Source organism: Rhineura floridana, chromosome 5 (assembly GCF_030035675.1).
Source record: "Rhineura floridana isolate rRhiFlo1 chromosome 5, rRhiFlo1.hap2, whole genome shotgun sequence".
In the NCBI taxonomy this organism is placed as follows: Eukaryota; Metazoa; Chordata; class Lepidosauria; order Squamata; family Rhineuridae; genus Rhineura; species Rhineura floridana.
In genome coordinates, this window is record NC_084484.1 from 161,857,480 (window position 1) to 161,873,218 (window position 15,739).

General features: G+C 41.0%; 1 protein-coding gene across 4 annotated transcripts in view; it reads right to left on the bottom strand.

The window, feature by feature from the left end:
• Positions 1 to 1,930: 1,930 nt before the first annotated feature.
• Positions 1,931 to 15,739, bottom strand: part of GRIA4 (glutamate ionotropic receptor AMPA type subunit 4) — a 380,787-nt gene continuing 366,978 nt past the window's right edge. For 3 of the 4 annotated variants that reach the window (XM_061628712.1, XM_061628714.1, XM_061628716.1), the window contains 3 exons: positions 15,174 to 15,288; positions 12,723 to 12,857; positions 1,931 to 2,949 (listed from right to left, as the gene is read on the bottom strand). In XM_061628712.1, the coding sequence (XP_061484696.1) occupies positions 2,785 to 2,949; positions 12,723 to 12,857; positions 15,174 to 15,288 (415 nt within the window). In that variant the 3' untranslated portion in view covers positions 1,931 to 2,784. The remainder of the gene's footprint in view (positions 2,950 to 12,722; positions 12,858 to 15,173; positions 15,289 to 15,739) is intronic. The other variant, XM_061628711.1, reaches the window with a different exon arrangement.

Consider the following 15,739-nt stretch of genomic DNA (forward strand, 5'->3'; position numbering starts at 1 on the left):
TTCTCCATATCTGGCTGTGATGTTTTGTGTTTCCCTGCCTCAGTTCCACAACCTTCGCTGCCACTGGCAGGTTGTGGAAACACTATTGTCACAAAATGAGTACTATATATTAGGGGGATCAAAGAACTTGATAGAGGGATGCTGTTTTCTGTGACAGTCCTGTGTCTCCTGCAGGGTGTAGTTCTGCCTTTAGACTACCCATGCAAACAAGGGAAAGGGGCCTTGGAGAGCTAGGATCTTATGCCTTAAAAAGTCTTGCACAGCCCCAAAGCTTTGTTTTTCAGTGCCCATTGTTAGGATTGATGTAAATGCTTTTATGTTGTGGGATGGGAGAATTCAGAGTAGCTTCGGATGCTTCTGAAGAAGTACTGTTTGAATCTGTTGCCATTTCTGCATTCTGGAATGTTATATTTCAACATGCATATGGTTCCACAAACTACACCGGAGTCTACAGTTGGTACCAGTTTTCTGCTTTGAACATTATAAGATGTTCCAACAGCAAATGTTCCCTTACATTCAGTTGTCTTGGAGAATTAGCACTGGGAATGTAAAACCAGCTGGGTTGGGAATCTTGATTCAGGAGTCTTCAAATGTTGAAGAAAAAGAAAGATATTGAATTGGCCCTCAGAATCCATCTTTCGCTTTCCAATATTTTTGCAGTGATTTGTCAATTACTAGCCCAATGCAATATTTAATAACAGCACTGTCCTTCCTCTGGTTGCACAAAAGGTAAAGAAAGGAGAGCATGGATCCCTTTCACCCCCTGGTCTTTCCTGACCAGACACCAGGGCTTGGAAGGACAGAGGGTATTTATATTTATTTATTTAAAATATTTCTAAACAAATAGTAAACAAAAATAAAAACAAACCAAAGAAAAATGTTAAAATCCTTCAACTTCAATTCAAAGGAAATAAAATTGCCTTTGCATTTTCTTTTGGGAGACACAGACCATCCTTTCCTTAAGCTACAGATTTACAAGTGAGAAGGGGGAGGGGGAACCATCAATCACAAATAGGACCCATACAGATGTACACAAATAGACCAGTGAATCCATGTGCAATTTCCCTGTCCTGGATTGGGATCAGGGGAAACTAGTTCTCCATTTCAAGCAGGATTGGCTGTGCATGCTACCAATTGGCCGACAACAAACAATGTCACTAATCTACCTCCCCTTCTTCCCCTAAGACTGATTCTGTGTTTGTGTATGGTCCCCTCACGCCCAAGGTGTGGAATATTCCTAGGTACTTCATGACCAATGATCAGGGCTTTGTGTATGAAGAAATCCTGCAGAACAAGCTGAGAAGGTGGTTTAGAAACAGGATGCTCAGCAAGGTGTGGACTGTCCTTGGTGACATCTCAGAAGCCAGATAAATTGCTGAACAAGGTTTCCAATGCTCAGTGGCGGGCTATCAGTGCCTTGCAAAGCCCCTCCCTATGACAACAAACAATATATTATTCAAATAGTAAAAAAGAAATGCCAAATAAACTATGCAAACAATGAGTAATTAAGCACACACACTTAATTTGTACAATGTATGCAAGATATAGAACCACACATTTTTGTTGTTGTAGGATTTGGCTTCCCTCAGAGCAGATTTATTTTTTTCAGCACGGGATACAATTATCCCTGCCTGCTGTACATACGATTACACTGGAGTGAACCAGTGGCAAAGTCAAGAACAGTTTGTTGTTTCTCTAGTCAAAAACTCATGCTTGGTCACAATTCATGGCATCAGAATGCAAGTTCATTTCAAATACAATTTGACTTCAGTTCTATTGACCTGTTGTGAACAGCATTCCTGATAGGCAGAAAACCACTTCAGGTCAGTAGGTATTAAAAGAATGGTTGTTGTTTTATTCTCTTTTTGGTGGGTACAAAAACCACAGTTTCTTACACAGAACAAGATTATAAATAATATTGGTAACATGAGTGACCCGTAGTCTCTTTTGATTCTACACTGCAGACTGATGGTGTTCTCTAAACATATTTGTTGGTTTCTTGTAGTTAGACAGATGCAAATCCATGGAACACTGAATGATGGAACAGAATGAGGATGACCAACAATGTTTATAAAAAAAAAGTCTTTGAATTTTATTACAGTGATGGCATTTTATATCAATTATTGCAATGAATTGTTCCCTAAGATGGTTAGAAAAAAGAATTGTGTTGTCTTCTACTGAATTTACATCCGTTAAAAAGCAAGCATGTTTCAATATTCCTCTTTTTTCCCCCAAAGAAAAATTAAATTTTTTTCACAGGATTTACATATTTATTTTCTTATCACAGTTTAGTGACTTGTTTCCACAGGTGAACATTCTTCCCACTGTATAATGTTGATCGTTGGGAGAGACACAGGTAAGCACGTTCACTGACTTCTATAGCAATTGGTTCCCCGCTTTGCCGAGACAAAGACCCAAAGATAGCCTTCTCGAGTGTATTCTTCACAGTTTTAATGCGCTAAATTGGCAAGTCTTATTAGTTTTTATAAAAGTCCACTCAAGTGAAATTTGTTGCTGTTAATATTCCTGTCTTGATCCCTCCTCCCACCAACAAAACTAAATTATGATTTTTTTTCCTGATATAAAATCTGAGTTTGGGTTTCCGAGCTGAGACCATGCACAGATTTGTTGCTGATGATGTCTGGCATGTTTGGATGCCCTTCCCGCACTCAGCCCGTTTCTAAGTTCATCAATGACATTTCCCGTGTCGTGTTACAGTCCATGCTGTATTCCCATCAGTCACTGACACAGTTTAATTAAGGCACTCGGATTTGTTTTTGGTTTTTATGGTAGGTCTGATGCAATAACCGCCAATCCCGAACTTTGTCTAATTGCAGTTCCAGTGTGTACGGCCTTTGGGCAGTCGGGAGTCAATATGCGGCCGTTTTCTCCCATGCTCCCTGTGATGGATAATCTGGCTTTGTTTCGTATGGCTTCAGAAAAGGTCAGCTAGGAGGCAGGAAAAGAGACAGAAAGGTAAAGGGAGAAAAAGGAAGAAAACAGAAAGGGAGTGTTCCCCAATAAAAACAGCACACAGCAAACACCAAAAATATTTATATGTAGACATCTGCATTATTGTGTTAACTTTATAGAATATAGATATAACTGCATTTTACACTCTTTTTATCAATGCTCTCAAAGAGATCAAACTGGAGATTTGGTTGTTAAAATTTAGTAAAAGTCAAACCTCTGTGGACAAGTGTCAAATGTCACTCTGTTGCCCAGTTTCCTTAGGAATCAACCCCTTCTTTCTTGTTTTTCTATCAATTTACAGGTGTATGTGAGGGGTAAGTAAGCATACTTAGCAGTAAGGCTATGAGCCTCAAGATTTGCTCACAAATTAGCCGGTAAACCTGAAGCCTGTTAATCTGATATCATCTAGTTTACTGCATTTTTAAAAAAGATACCCATTTTCTGTATATTTAAGGAAAATCCAGTCAACGTTAAGCCTCTTTCTTTTCCTAGTTTATCCTTACTTTTTTCAATTAAAATTACAAGAAGTTACAAATACTTAACTTTTTTGCAAGTTTTTATTAGAATATTAATAAAAATTGTTAAAAGGTTATATGGTCATAATGTAAATAATTTAAAATCTGTCTCAAAGGCCTGTTTATATAAAAACGTTTTGAGTTGCCTTTGGCAGGCTTGGGATGCTGTCCTATGGTGCATACTTGGGAGTACCTCCCCTTGAACTCAGTGGGACTTACTTCTGAGCAAACATGCATAGGATTGTGCTGAAAGGCTGGAATCTTATAGGAGGTGAGGACTGCTTTCAGAATGTAAACTCCCTGGTGGGCTTTCTTTTAGAAAGAAGCATCCCTTTACTTTTTTTAAAAGCCCAATTGATTTCAAATGGGACATCAGGACAACTACATTTTTGGGGGCCCAAGCCCAAACTCTCCAATAAAATGAACACATTTGCTAAAATCATGGTAGTAATCTTGGCCACATATTGCATGCAGAGGGACAAGAACAACATACGTACACCTGTATTTCTATAGGCAAAAAGCAGGACATGAATGGTGGATTCAGACAATCCCACCTCTCTGCTATAACTGAGATTGTCTCAAGACATCAGTTAAGGGGCCTTTTGTGTACTGGGTGGTGACCTCAAATGAGTGAATTAACCTTGACTTTGCACACCAAGCATTTGGGCAAAATGCTATGCTTTTGCGGGGAAACCATCTGAATCCACCTTTAGAAAAGAAGCAGTGTGACAAGGAGCACTAGACAGAAAGTGGAATGCAGTCAACACCTTCTGCTTTTGAGGGTGGAAAAACTTCTGGACTTGGCTGCAGCTGTGGAGGCTGGCTCATTAGGCACTGCCCCACAGACCTCAGCCAGCCCTCACCTGCCCAGCTTCTTTCCTCCAACCAGTTCTGGGCATGCACGGTCTGTCAGCTTCCTCCTAGTGTCAATGCTACCTTTGTAGAACTCACCAAGGAAGAGTATGGGGACATCACTGTAATGACCTGCCTCCATCTCTCATTGGCTCTGCCCATCAACGCTGCTTTCCACCCCACCAGTTCTAATAGGCACCACTATCTTTAGGCTTCAGTATCCTTTTCTTGCTTGAGACCTGGGTACAGCCTTATTAATTATACCACTTATTTTTTTTATGGGATTTCTATCCCACTTAAATGTAAATGTACTGCCTTCAAGTCGATTCCGACTTATGGTGACCCTATAGGGTTTTCATGAGGCTGAGAGGCAGTGACTGGCCCAGGGTCACCCAGTGAACTTCATGGCTATGTGGGGATTCGAACCCTGGTCTCCCAGGTCGTAGTCCAACACCTTAACCACTACTTACATTAATAGAAAGCTCAAAGCAGGATACAAAACTAAAACATACAGATTAAAACAATTTAAAAGCCAAATCACAAGTAACAGGGCAGAAGGATGGAGTGCTGCTAGTCAGAAAGCCTGAGGAAACAGACAGACATTTTTTCCTAAAGGACAGAAGCACCCAACAGTTGATGCCTTATTTATTACTGAACAGCTCAATTCTAAATGTAAGCCTAATTAAAAATGAACATGCTTTTGTTTTGTTTTGTTAATTAGAGAGGTTATAGGATTCATGGGATGCAACCAGAAAACCTATTTGTTGAGCATTCATTCTGATTTGTTTGCACAAAGTTTGTGGGGAGGTAAAGCAACATCGGCTATTTTTTGAGCATTCATTCTGATTTGTTTGTGGGGAGGTCAGACAACATTGCATCAAGCACACTTTCCAGTGCATTCTGTCACTCTCCTTATCGCAAAAAGACTGATTTTTTTTTTGGGGGGGGAAGCAGGGATCTTGCACAGCAACTCTAAATGAATTATAATTGTGCAACCTGAATTTGCCAGTATGTGATTGAAGCCTACCCCAAATAGTGACAGTATGGAAGTGCCCAGGGTTGGAAGCTGGTGCTACAGTAATCTCCATGGATCCTACAGCCTGCCCCTCCCCTCTCACACACTCACCCCTTAAGCGACCAAGAATTACACAACAGGCCTTTTTTCTGGCCTTCCAGCATCATGCAGCTTTGTTCTCAGCACAGAGGCCAATGAGGAAACAGCAACTGGAGGGAAGGCGGTTTGGGCAACCCCTTGCATGGATTTCTAGAAAATCATGCACTGCACGTGGAGAGAGCTCCTATCACCTTATTAGTGGGTAAAATGTCTTCCGGATTCTACCATTTCAGACAGCATGTGGGAGACTGCATGACTGAGCGACTGTCTTTTCTTAAAAAACAACAACCCTCTTTACACATGGAAAACCATCTTATCTTTTCTCCTTGACATGCTACTTTTCTATGTGCAGTGATCCCCCCTCCATGCATTCTGAAGAGGTATAGTTCAAGAAGATTTTTAAGAACTCTCAGATTCTGTCATCATGTTAGCCTTTCCAGGGTAAGAAAGAAATGTTTTAAACCTCCCTAAGTATGTATCTAACACAGAACAAAGACAAATATTGTTGGCAGATCTCGGTCTTGTCGTAGGCATGGGGCCAGGCTGGTTAATGGCAAAGAAAGGAGCATAGGCTAGCCACAGAGAAAGTAGATTTTCTAAGGAGGTAAAAACCCAGCAAAAAGTCCCCACCCAACACTCCACATAACTGGCTGCTGCTAGTGGCAAGGGAATGCCCAGTTTAATGACATCAGAGCCTGGAGTAAGTTGTTCTGTACTGTACTGAACTATATGGAAGGAGCAGCAACATGAAAACCTGGTCATATTTAGAAATGGCAGGGCAAGGCACAAGGTGAAGCTAAGAATGGAAGAACTCTGATGTATCAAGCTCTGGGTCTATCTAGGCCAATATCCTGTTTTCAATAGGGGTCCATCATTGTGGGAAGCCAACAAACGGGAGGAAGCCATCAGACCTTCCTTGTGGAGTGGCAGACAGAGGGTGGACTGGGCCTTTCAAAACTGCACTAATCAAATTTAAGATGATGGTTCCTGAGATCAAGGAGCAGGTTTTTGTCTATGCTTGAACACAATTGAGCATCATTTTGAATCTTTGAACCTTTCAAAACACATTTTAGCCACTGATTCAAAACTGCACTGATGATGATTATCATTGTTTTTGTAGAATTCCCAAGGAATGCTGGGCAATTTTTCCAAGTAAAAAAAAAATAATCTAGTACATTTTGGTTTCTGCCTCTTTCCCCAACTACTCTGTGATGTGACCTCAGCTTGTTCTGTAGGGCATATACAACTCAGGTTCCTCCAAAGATCTGATCAATTGCCTAATTATGTTTTGAATTTGTATTTCTTTGAAAGTACCCTCTTCCCTCCCTCCCACCCACCCACCCACCCACACAAACAAATGCTACATGGCAAAAAGTTTTTAAAAGTAAGAGGAGCTTTGAAAGCAGTTTGTAATATGTTATGGGAGGAAGTATCTGTGGTTCAAAGTCAAATATCCCACTGGAAAGGCATTGATCCTTGAGCCTAGCCTAAGGCAGTTGAGATCGTTCAGATATTCACTTTAAATATGTTGTATTCACTTTGCAATTTTAGTGAAGTTTCCTATAGTAAATTATTTTCTTTTGCTTCTGTTTCTGTGGATATGTGTACAGCAACACTTTGCATAATTTACACTAAAAAAGCTCAAAAAAATTGTGGAATAATGGCACTGACTATTCTGCAGAATCTCCAGTAGACATAAGGAGTGTCTCAGTTTGCACAAGATAAAACAGTGGGAGGTGAAAGAAAATCTAGCAAATTTCTAGGTGTGCTCTATGTTTTTAATTGACCATGCCCCTCCTTCCTTAAGTGGAGTGGTTTAAGCATAGCCGGCTGAATACATGCATCTTGGGCAGGCCAAGTTTGTTTTTTCCAACAGCTAGAGTTATTGCTTAAGTAACAAGATTGTAATCAGTCTAATTTTACATCAAACTGCAGTTTCAGATTCAACTGTTAATGCACCCAAAATAGAAAGAGAATTTAATCTTCAGATTGAAACAAAAGGCTGTCTTCACCATCAAATGACATTAACCAATAACAAGGCTAAACATAAATTTGACACAGACTTCTAGGATGGATAATGAGAGAAATATAATTTTCTAAGTTAGATTCGCTGTAGAAACAATAGTAACACAGGAAAGAAGCAAAGTAAGAACAACAACAACAAACATATAAAAAAGGTAATTCTCTACCTTTGGAGATGGCAGGTGGTACCACCACTCACCATATGCTCAGAGGCACGTTATCAAATTCTTCCAAACTACACAGGAAGTGGATTGCACTGTGAAAGACCAACCCAAATTGTGTTCGCATTTTTACAGATTTGTAGGGCAGTACAATATCTCAGAGAGGAGGCCAGGTCTCCTGCTCCCCTGATGCATTCCCTATAGCTGCCCAATTTCCCTGCTTTTTAAAGTTTGATAGAAATGTCTGTGGCTATAGGTACTTATAGGTCTTAAACTGCAAGTTTTTTTTGCCTGTTAATGAATTTCTCTGCTTTTTAATCTGGGAGGTAAGAAATAGGATCCTGTGCAAGTTTGCTGAGAATAGATTATTTGCATGCTTATTGAGTTCAATGGGATTTACTCCCCTGCAATCATTCTTGGAATAGGTGAAACTGACCACAAGGGAAGAGGAGGGAGGGAGGGCTGGAGTGGGGAGGTTGAGGAGGAGGAGGAGGGGAGAGCAGAGGGGGAGGTGAAAGGCAGGTGTGATCATTTGCATATTTATTGAGTTCAACGGGATTTACTCCTGTGCAATCATACTTAGGATAGGTGAAAATGACCATGGGGGAGCAGGAGAAGGGAGGGAGGGCTAGAGTGGGGAGGGGAGGGAGAAGAGGGGAAGGATGGGGGAGAGGAGAGGCAGGTTTGATCATTTACATGCTTATTGAGTTCAATGGAATTTAATCCCATGCAGTCATACTTAGGATTGGTGAATCTGACCATGGGGAAGGAAAAGAAGAGGGACGGCTGGAGTGAGGAAAGAGGAGGGGGAGAGGTGAGGGGCAGAAGTGGGAGGGAAAGGGCAGGAGGGAGAAGGAGGGCGGGTTTGATCATTTGCTTGCTTAATGAGTTCAATGGGATTTATTCCTGTGCAATCATAATAGGTAAAACTAACTTGGGGGAGGAGGGGAGGAAGACTAGGGGGGAGAGAGGAGGGGAGAAGATTGGGGGGTTGGCACTGGGCAGAGGGAAAGCCCCTTTCCTTTCCAAAGGAAAACATTGTGAACAGTATTATTGCTTTTCAGCATTTCCCCCACCTTTTTATTCTACAGCAGACACATGCAGTCTCCCACCCAAATTTAAACCCAAACTGCCCCTCCACATCGACACCAGACCTTTATTCCACTTTAAACAATCCTGGCCTCCCCCAAAGGATCCTGGGAAGTGCAGTTTATGAAGGCTGCTGAGAGTTGCTAGGAGACGCCCTGTTCCCCTCACAGAGCTACAATCCTGAGGAGAGGGGCTGACTGTTAAACTACTCTGGCCAGTGGAGCTCTGTCAGGAGAATAGGAGTCTCCTAACAACTCTCAGCACCCTTCACAAACTACATTTCCCTGAATTATTAGGGAGAAACCATGGCTGTTTAAAGTGGAATAAATGTCTGGCTTGGGTGTGGCCCCGATTAGCCAAACTAAACAGCAGTGAGTCTGGCTTTTAGTACACTGACTGTTGGTTCTTACTGAGCATGCCCCAGATTGAGTCCAATGTTAAATTTCTTAAATTAATTAAAATTAGCCGTGCATTTTTTCAACATTTAAAGTGCAGAGGGTGAAGGTCAGAGTATGGGGCAAGGTCGGTAATAGGATTACAGGTACTCTGTGAACATGGCTAATTTTTAATTAATTTCAACAAATTATGAGACCACTGACAGAAAGAATAAATAATAAATAATAAATTTAATTTTTGTGTCGCCTATCTGGCCGAAGCCACTCTAGGCGACGTACAAAGAAGTCCAACCAGGGGTCTGGATTCCCCTCCCTCATTTTAGACTCTGAACTCTTGATTCTCTCTGTTTTGTGTATCGCTATGAAAACTTAGAGAGCTGTTAAGCAAGTGTTTCTGAGTTCAGGACTAAGTTTTGTAAGGTTATGTTTTGAAATGAGCTTATGGGAAGCATCAGAATGGCATGGGGGGTATTTTCAATTTAGCATGGTGGAATCCATACTGGCTAGAGTATACAGCCACTTTTGTGGCTGTATAATAAACATTGGAACCAGGGATGGCCCAAAATAGTCAGACAGTATGAGATCCAATAATGGTGCTGCTTCAGAATCCGCTGGTTATCTCATGGCACACCTTTCAAATTGCACAATGCTTCACTGGGTTCCCTAAAAAGAGCATCAGCCCCAAAATAAATTGTGATGTTTGGCTGGAACTGAGCAGAAGATGAAGGCTGGAGGCAGATAATCATTTTTAGGAGAGTCAAAGCTGGTTTGTGAGGATACATTGACTGTGATGTTACTCAGACTCATTTCTTTTGTCTCATGACTGCCTCGAGTACAACAGATTGTGCAAGGTTTTTTTTTTAATAGCACTACAAAAGTCTTTAAAATAGGGACAGGGAAACACAGGCCTGGGGGCAAATTACCACCCTCTAGGTCTCTCTGTCTGGTCCTCAGGACTCTTCCCCAAGCGATAGCCTCTCCCAAGCCACAACTCTCACCAGCCCTGCTTCACACTCCTTGTATGTTTTTACCTGTACAGAATGTGCCATTGAACTCTGACAATACTTTTTGCTTGCCTAGATTAGGGATGGGGGGTGGGATTTGATTCAGTCTGCATTTAAAGCCAAATCTTATCAAACTGGCACTTTCTGAAACAATATGAGAACCAAACCACAACCATCCTTAAAAATTTGCACCTACCTGAATTTTGTATTGTAGTTCTCCAACCAACCAACATTTATAAAAATGCATATATTAGGGGGAAATGTGAATATAAATTAATATATTAGTAAAAATAACATACAAAAATTGTAATTACTATGAGAAATTGCTTGCAAAAATGTATACATTAGTCAAAATGGAACACACAAATGTGCTTATTAGGAGAAATTCACACTAAAATCCTGAAGAATTTTCATGGTTTTTTTTTTTAAAGCGCAAATTGCTGCAGAAATGTGGGGGGAAATTAAGATTGGAAGAATGAGAAACTGAGAGAACTGAAACAGACGGATCCTTCCATCCCTAGATTGTATAGAGAGGTGGATGTGTGGATGTAGAATCCATATAAAAGATAAGTTTCACACTCACTGCTTTGTCCACTTTTGCCTCTCCCCCACCCACCAATGGCATGCAACCAGGCATGCAGCCCTGCAAGGTTGCCCAGATGGGAGTATGGCCCTCAGGCTGAAAATGGTTCCCCACCCCTGCTGTAAAACCTGTGCCCAATAGTAAGATCAGTGTGAATTCCACTAGTGACATAGGCTCTATTATGCCAATGTCAACATTACGAAAAAATAACAACAAACCAAATATCCTCTATCTCTCCAACTTGAATGCTTCAATTAATTTACAACTCAACTCCAGACATGTCTACTCAGAAGTAAGCCCTACTGACTTCAATGGAAGTCAGGGAAATATGAGTGTAGGATTGCAGCCTTTGTACCTCACTGCAGTTCTCCCTATCCTAAAGGGTTCCACAGCGGCTCAATGATATGACACCTAAATGAAGGTGGACAGGAGAGAAGACAATCAGTGCATTCCTCCGGGCAGCTGCTTTCTTTCCTTCATCCCCGAGGAGCTCTCTGCTTGCAGAGAACAGGACATTTTTTCCATGAGTGAAACTTGCAATTTTGCTTGCCACCTAACCTGTGTTGAAGAGTTTTGCAGTGGCATTCAAAACTGCACACAGTGAGGCACGGTCAGTCTGAGCTCCCTGGGGGAAAGTGTGCCTATAGCTGCAATAGAACTAACAGCACAATCCTATGCAAGTTACTGATGTAAGCCGCATCTATTAAGGAGATTTTTTTAAAAAAACAAGGATAAAAAGTCCTGCTGGATCAAAGCAGTGGTCCATCTGGACCAGAGCAATGGTTCATTTAGTCCAGCATGCTATTTCCCACTCTAACTAGTCAGATGCTTCTTGGGAGGCTCTCCAGCAGCTGGTCTTCAGAGGCATGCTGCCTCTGATCCTGGAGTTTGCATACAGCCATCTTGATTAGGAGCCATTGATAGGCTTATCCTTTATTAATTTGCCTAATCCTCTCTTAAAGCCATCTAAGGTAGAGGCCACCACTACAACCTGAGGCAGACAATTCCTCGAATTTATTACACACTTATTCCAGTGGCGCAGAGTGGTAAGCGGCGGTAATGCAGCCTAAGCTCTGCTCATGGCCGGAGTTCTATTCCAACGGAAGGAGGAAGTCGAATCTCCAGTAAAAGGGGTCAAGGGCCACTCAGCCTTCCATCCATCCATGGTCGGTAAAATGAGTACCCGGCATACGCTGGGGGGTAAAGAAAGGCTGGGGAAGGAACTGGAAATCCCATCCCATATATACGGTCTGCCTAGTAAACGTCACAAGACGTCACCCTAAGAGTCGGAAACGACTCGGACTATAAGTGCGGGGACACCTTTACCTTATTCCAGTGGAACTTATTCCCGAATAAGTATGTAAATGATTGTGCCCTAACTAACTACACAGACTATGCAGAGGAAGCTTCCAAGAAGAGAAGGAAGTTCAAGTGCACCAATTCTGAGTCTTGATTCTGATTTGTATATAAAATCTAAAGCACAATAGATTTTGAAACTCCATCCTCTCTTGCCCAAGTAGATCTATCTAACAATCTTACTTGGACTGACTCTTCATCCAGAAACTTAAATTTTCACAATGAAATCTAAAAATTTCACATAGCTGTAAATGTCCCTGAAGATTTTGTTATAAAAACCCATAGTATCAAATATATTTCTATATCTATCTATATCTTGATGCATTTTTATATAAAAAGAACAAAAAATCTTGCAATGCAGATGTCTTTAGCAACATATAAGTAAGTATACTAAACATCTGCAGCCAAAATTAACTGAACCAGTTTTTCGAAAAGAGGAAGCTCTCTTGAGAAGCAAGCAGTTACCACCACTGGACAGACAGGTCACAACACCGCATGACAAGATGATGCATCAGCCACTGACTGTAGTAGGCCCTAAGTCCTACCCCTAAATTTTAACACTTTCGGTTCCATATACGTTGTAACCTTCTCTATAAGTTGCTAAATTCTGGGTATTCTGCGAGGAAGTTGGATTAAAAGTCTGTGCACTCTTTGCCACCTTCATTCTCTTCGCCTCTGCCCTGGATTTGTAACAGAATTCTATCAAAGCCACCAGCATAGCCAAGCCCAGGCCGCCAACCAGAATGTAGAAGACGCCCGCAACGTTGCTGAGACTCAGGGCGCTCGTCTTGTCCTGGGGAAACAGAAGGGATGGGGTTAAATCACAGAAGCAAGATGGCTGGTGAGCAAACAAACAGTACAATACAAAAAAAGAACTTTCATATAAGCAATGGTTTCACAGAAATAAATGTGGGCAGGGGGGAGACAGCCACTGACAAACATCTTTGAGATAATTGGCCTGTCCTGGTTTGTAAAACAAATATACATATAAACAAATAACATATAGTTTTTAAAAACAAAACACTGCAAAAGATTACATGTGCTTAACCAATACTTTAGGATGTAATTAGTCCCTTGGTAATGAATGGCTGTGAAATAGTCTACCGCAATTAACTGCAGCATCAATAAAGTCTATCTGTCTTCTCTCTACTGACATTTAATGGTGGCCTGAATATGGCATTGTTAGAGGATCATTAAGTAGCTTAAGTGATCTATGATGTGGCTCCTTTTAAAGCTAAATGTGCACTGATATATTTATTTGAAAATAAACACACAAAATACTTGACCAGTCTTCCAATCACTAGTTAAACAAAAGTTTTAATGTCTATTACATTTAAACCATTTTTTAAAATTGGAATGCGAATGCAATTCCTTTCATACCTACTGAGCCTCATCTAGAATGTGAGCAGGGAGACTAATGAGTATTTCCCCTGAACTGCAGCCCTCTCCCCTTCTCCTACACTGCTTGGTTTAGAAAACACTTGCAGTGGAGTGGTAGAGTGAAGTGGGGGTGGGTCCTGGAGACTAGAAAATTCAGAGAACAGCCCTGTGGCACAGACACTTGTGTGTGGGCTTGCATTACAGCATTCTCTAGACTGGGACCACTGAGTACAGCACAGGGAACTTCAGCTTGCCTAGTTTTCCCTGTATTATTATGCTCTTTTGAAATTAGTTATTATTTATATCATAGGGAGCTGCCTTGTACTGCGTCAGACCGTTGGTCCACCTAGTTCAGTACTGTCTACACTGACTAGCAGCAGCTCTCCAGGATTTCAGACAGAGGTCCTACCTGGAGATGCCAGGGATTGAAACTGGGATCTTCTGCATGCAAAGCAGATACTCTCCCACTGAGCTACAGCTCCTTCCCATGAAGGGAGTACATTACTGATATAATAAATTATTAGTTTTGTAATTAAAAAGTTTATTATGTTTTTAATTTAAAAAATTAATCTTAGTGTTGAATATTTTAAATCGGTAGATTTTTTCTATCCCATGAGTTCATGTTGCCACAATTTACTGTTTATTTTGAAATGGATGGCAAAAACACAAAACTGCACACTTGACATTTCAGGATTTCAAAAAGATTTGTTTAATTTTCCATCATAACTCTTAGATGAAGAACTTTTTTCAGGATTTGACATTATACCACATATTGCTCTACTCCTTAATTAAGTAATTTATCCAAGCTTGCCTTTAGTAATAAGCATTTCTTAAAAAAATGGGTTGAGGGCAATAGTGGATTTTTTATTCTAAGCTATATGAAAATTGTCCACCGTAATAACCACCAAGTTTGGTTGTTGCAATAGTTCAATGTAAAGATGCATCATTCAATATTTTAACTAATGTCTGGGCAAGTGCAAGATTACACAGCTGATAGGGTAACACTATGCAGGAGGAGCATCTTTTCATGGTGTTCATGTGACATTTTATTTTAATTTTTAATTTAATTTGAGTGACATTTTAATTTGCCCCCAAACTGCTTAGATTTGCAAAAGGTTGTCAAGAGAGGAGAAGGGAAGGTTTCCTTTTTAAAATGAGTAGTGCCAGTCAGGCTTACATGGAAGTATTGCCAACTGCCCTTGATGGAAATCCTACTGTGTTGGGACAGGATGCCATTGCTAAGTGGTGGTGGGGAAGGCCCACTGGACACGATCAGAGTTGTAATATATTAAATATACTACAATGCAATATCTCATCTTCAGATCTCACTGTCATTTCTGAGATGGATCAACAGCGCCATCCTAAAGTGTTGCAAGTCCATAAGAAGAGGGAATGTAAAAAGGCATGTTCAGTGGATGCTTCACAACTCGGGCACTGCCATGCTCTTGTATGAACCTGAGCATCTTTTTTGAAGCACTCAGAGATATGCCTGGGATGACACTGTTGTTGAAGTGCTTTAATACAGAGAGGGATGCTTTGATTGTGTTGCATTACTTGTGCAGGATTTATAAATCCCAGTGAATACATAATTTTGCCCCCTTGAGGTTGGGAGGAAAATAATGAGCAACTTCTGTATGGTGGCTGTTCATTCGCTTATTTATTTCCATTCCTATGTGATCATTAGCTCCCTCCTGAACACAATAGTAGGTCCCGAACTGCAGCGACTGACCTTACTTCCTGAGTCCTTGGGTCCACATTCACCTTTATCGTACCACCATTTGTTTTTCAGCTTGTCTAAGACGCCTGCCTCACTGAGTTTCAAAACGGCAAGGTTTACAGGAGTTCTTCACGTGGAAAATAACATAAATAACATTATATATGTTATTTTATGTTATTCAAGTTAATCTACATAGAATCGCATTGCAAAGTGACGGAGCAAAGGCCACAGTGGCTGCTATGTCATGTACAGTAGGGCCAGGGTTAGAGACAGACATACAACTGGGACCTGCTCCATCGCTTCTGGTAACGGGCACATACTGCTGGGGAAAGTTTGAAACAAGTTGTGTGCAATTACTGTAAACCCAAAACTATTGGCTTGCACAGTCCTTAACAAACGTTCAGTGGCTGCCCGATGAAAGGCAACCAAATATTAGGAAATGGTTTCCCTTTCTTTTTGTCTTTAGCGTTGAGACAAGGAAGCACCAGTTTGCCTATCTTTTGCCCTGAAAACAACCTAGTCTGGCATTAAAGCTAAGCATCAATTGGTTGATTTAGTCAACAAACTAAAGCACACTT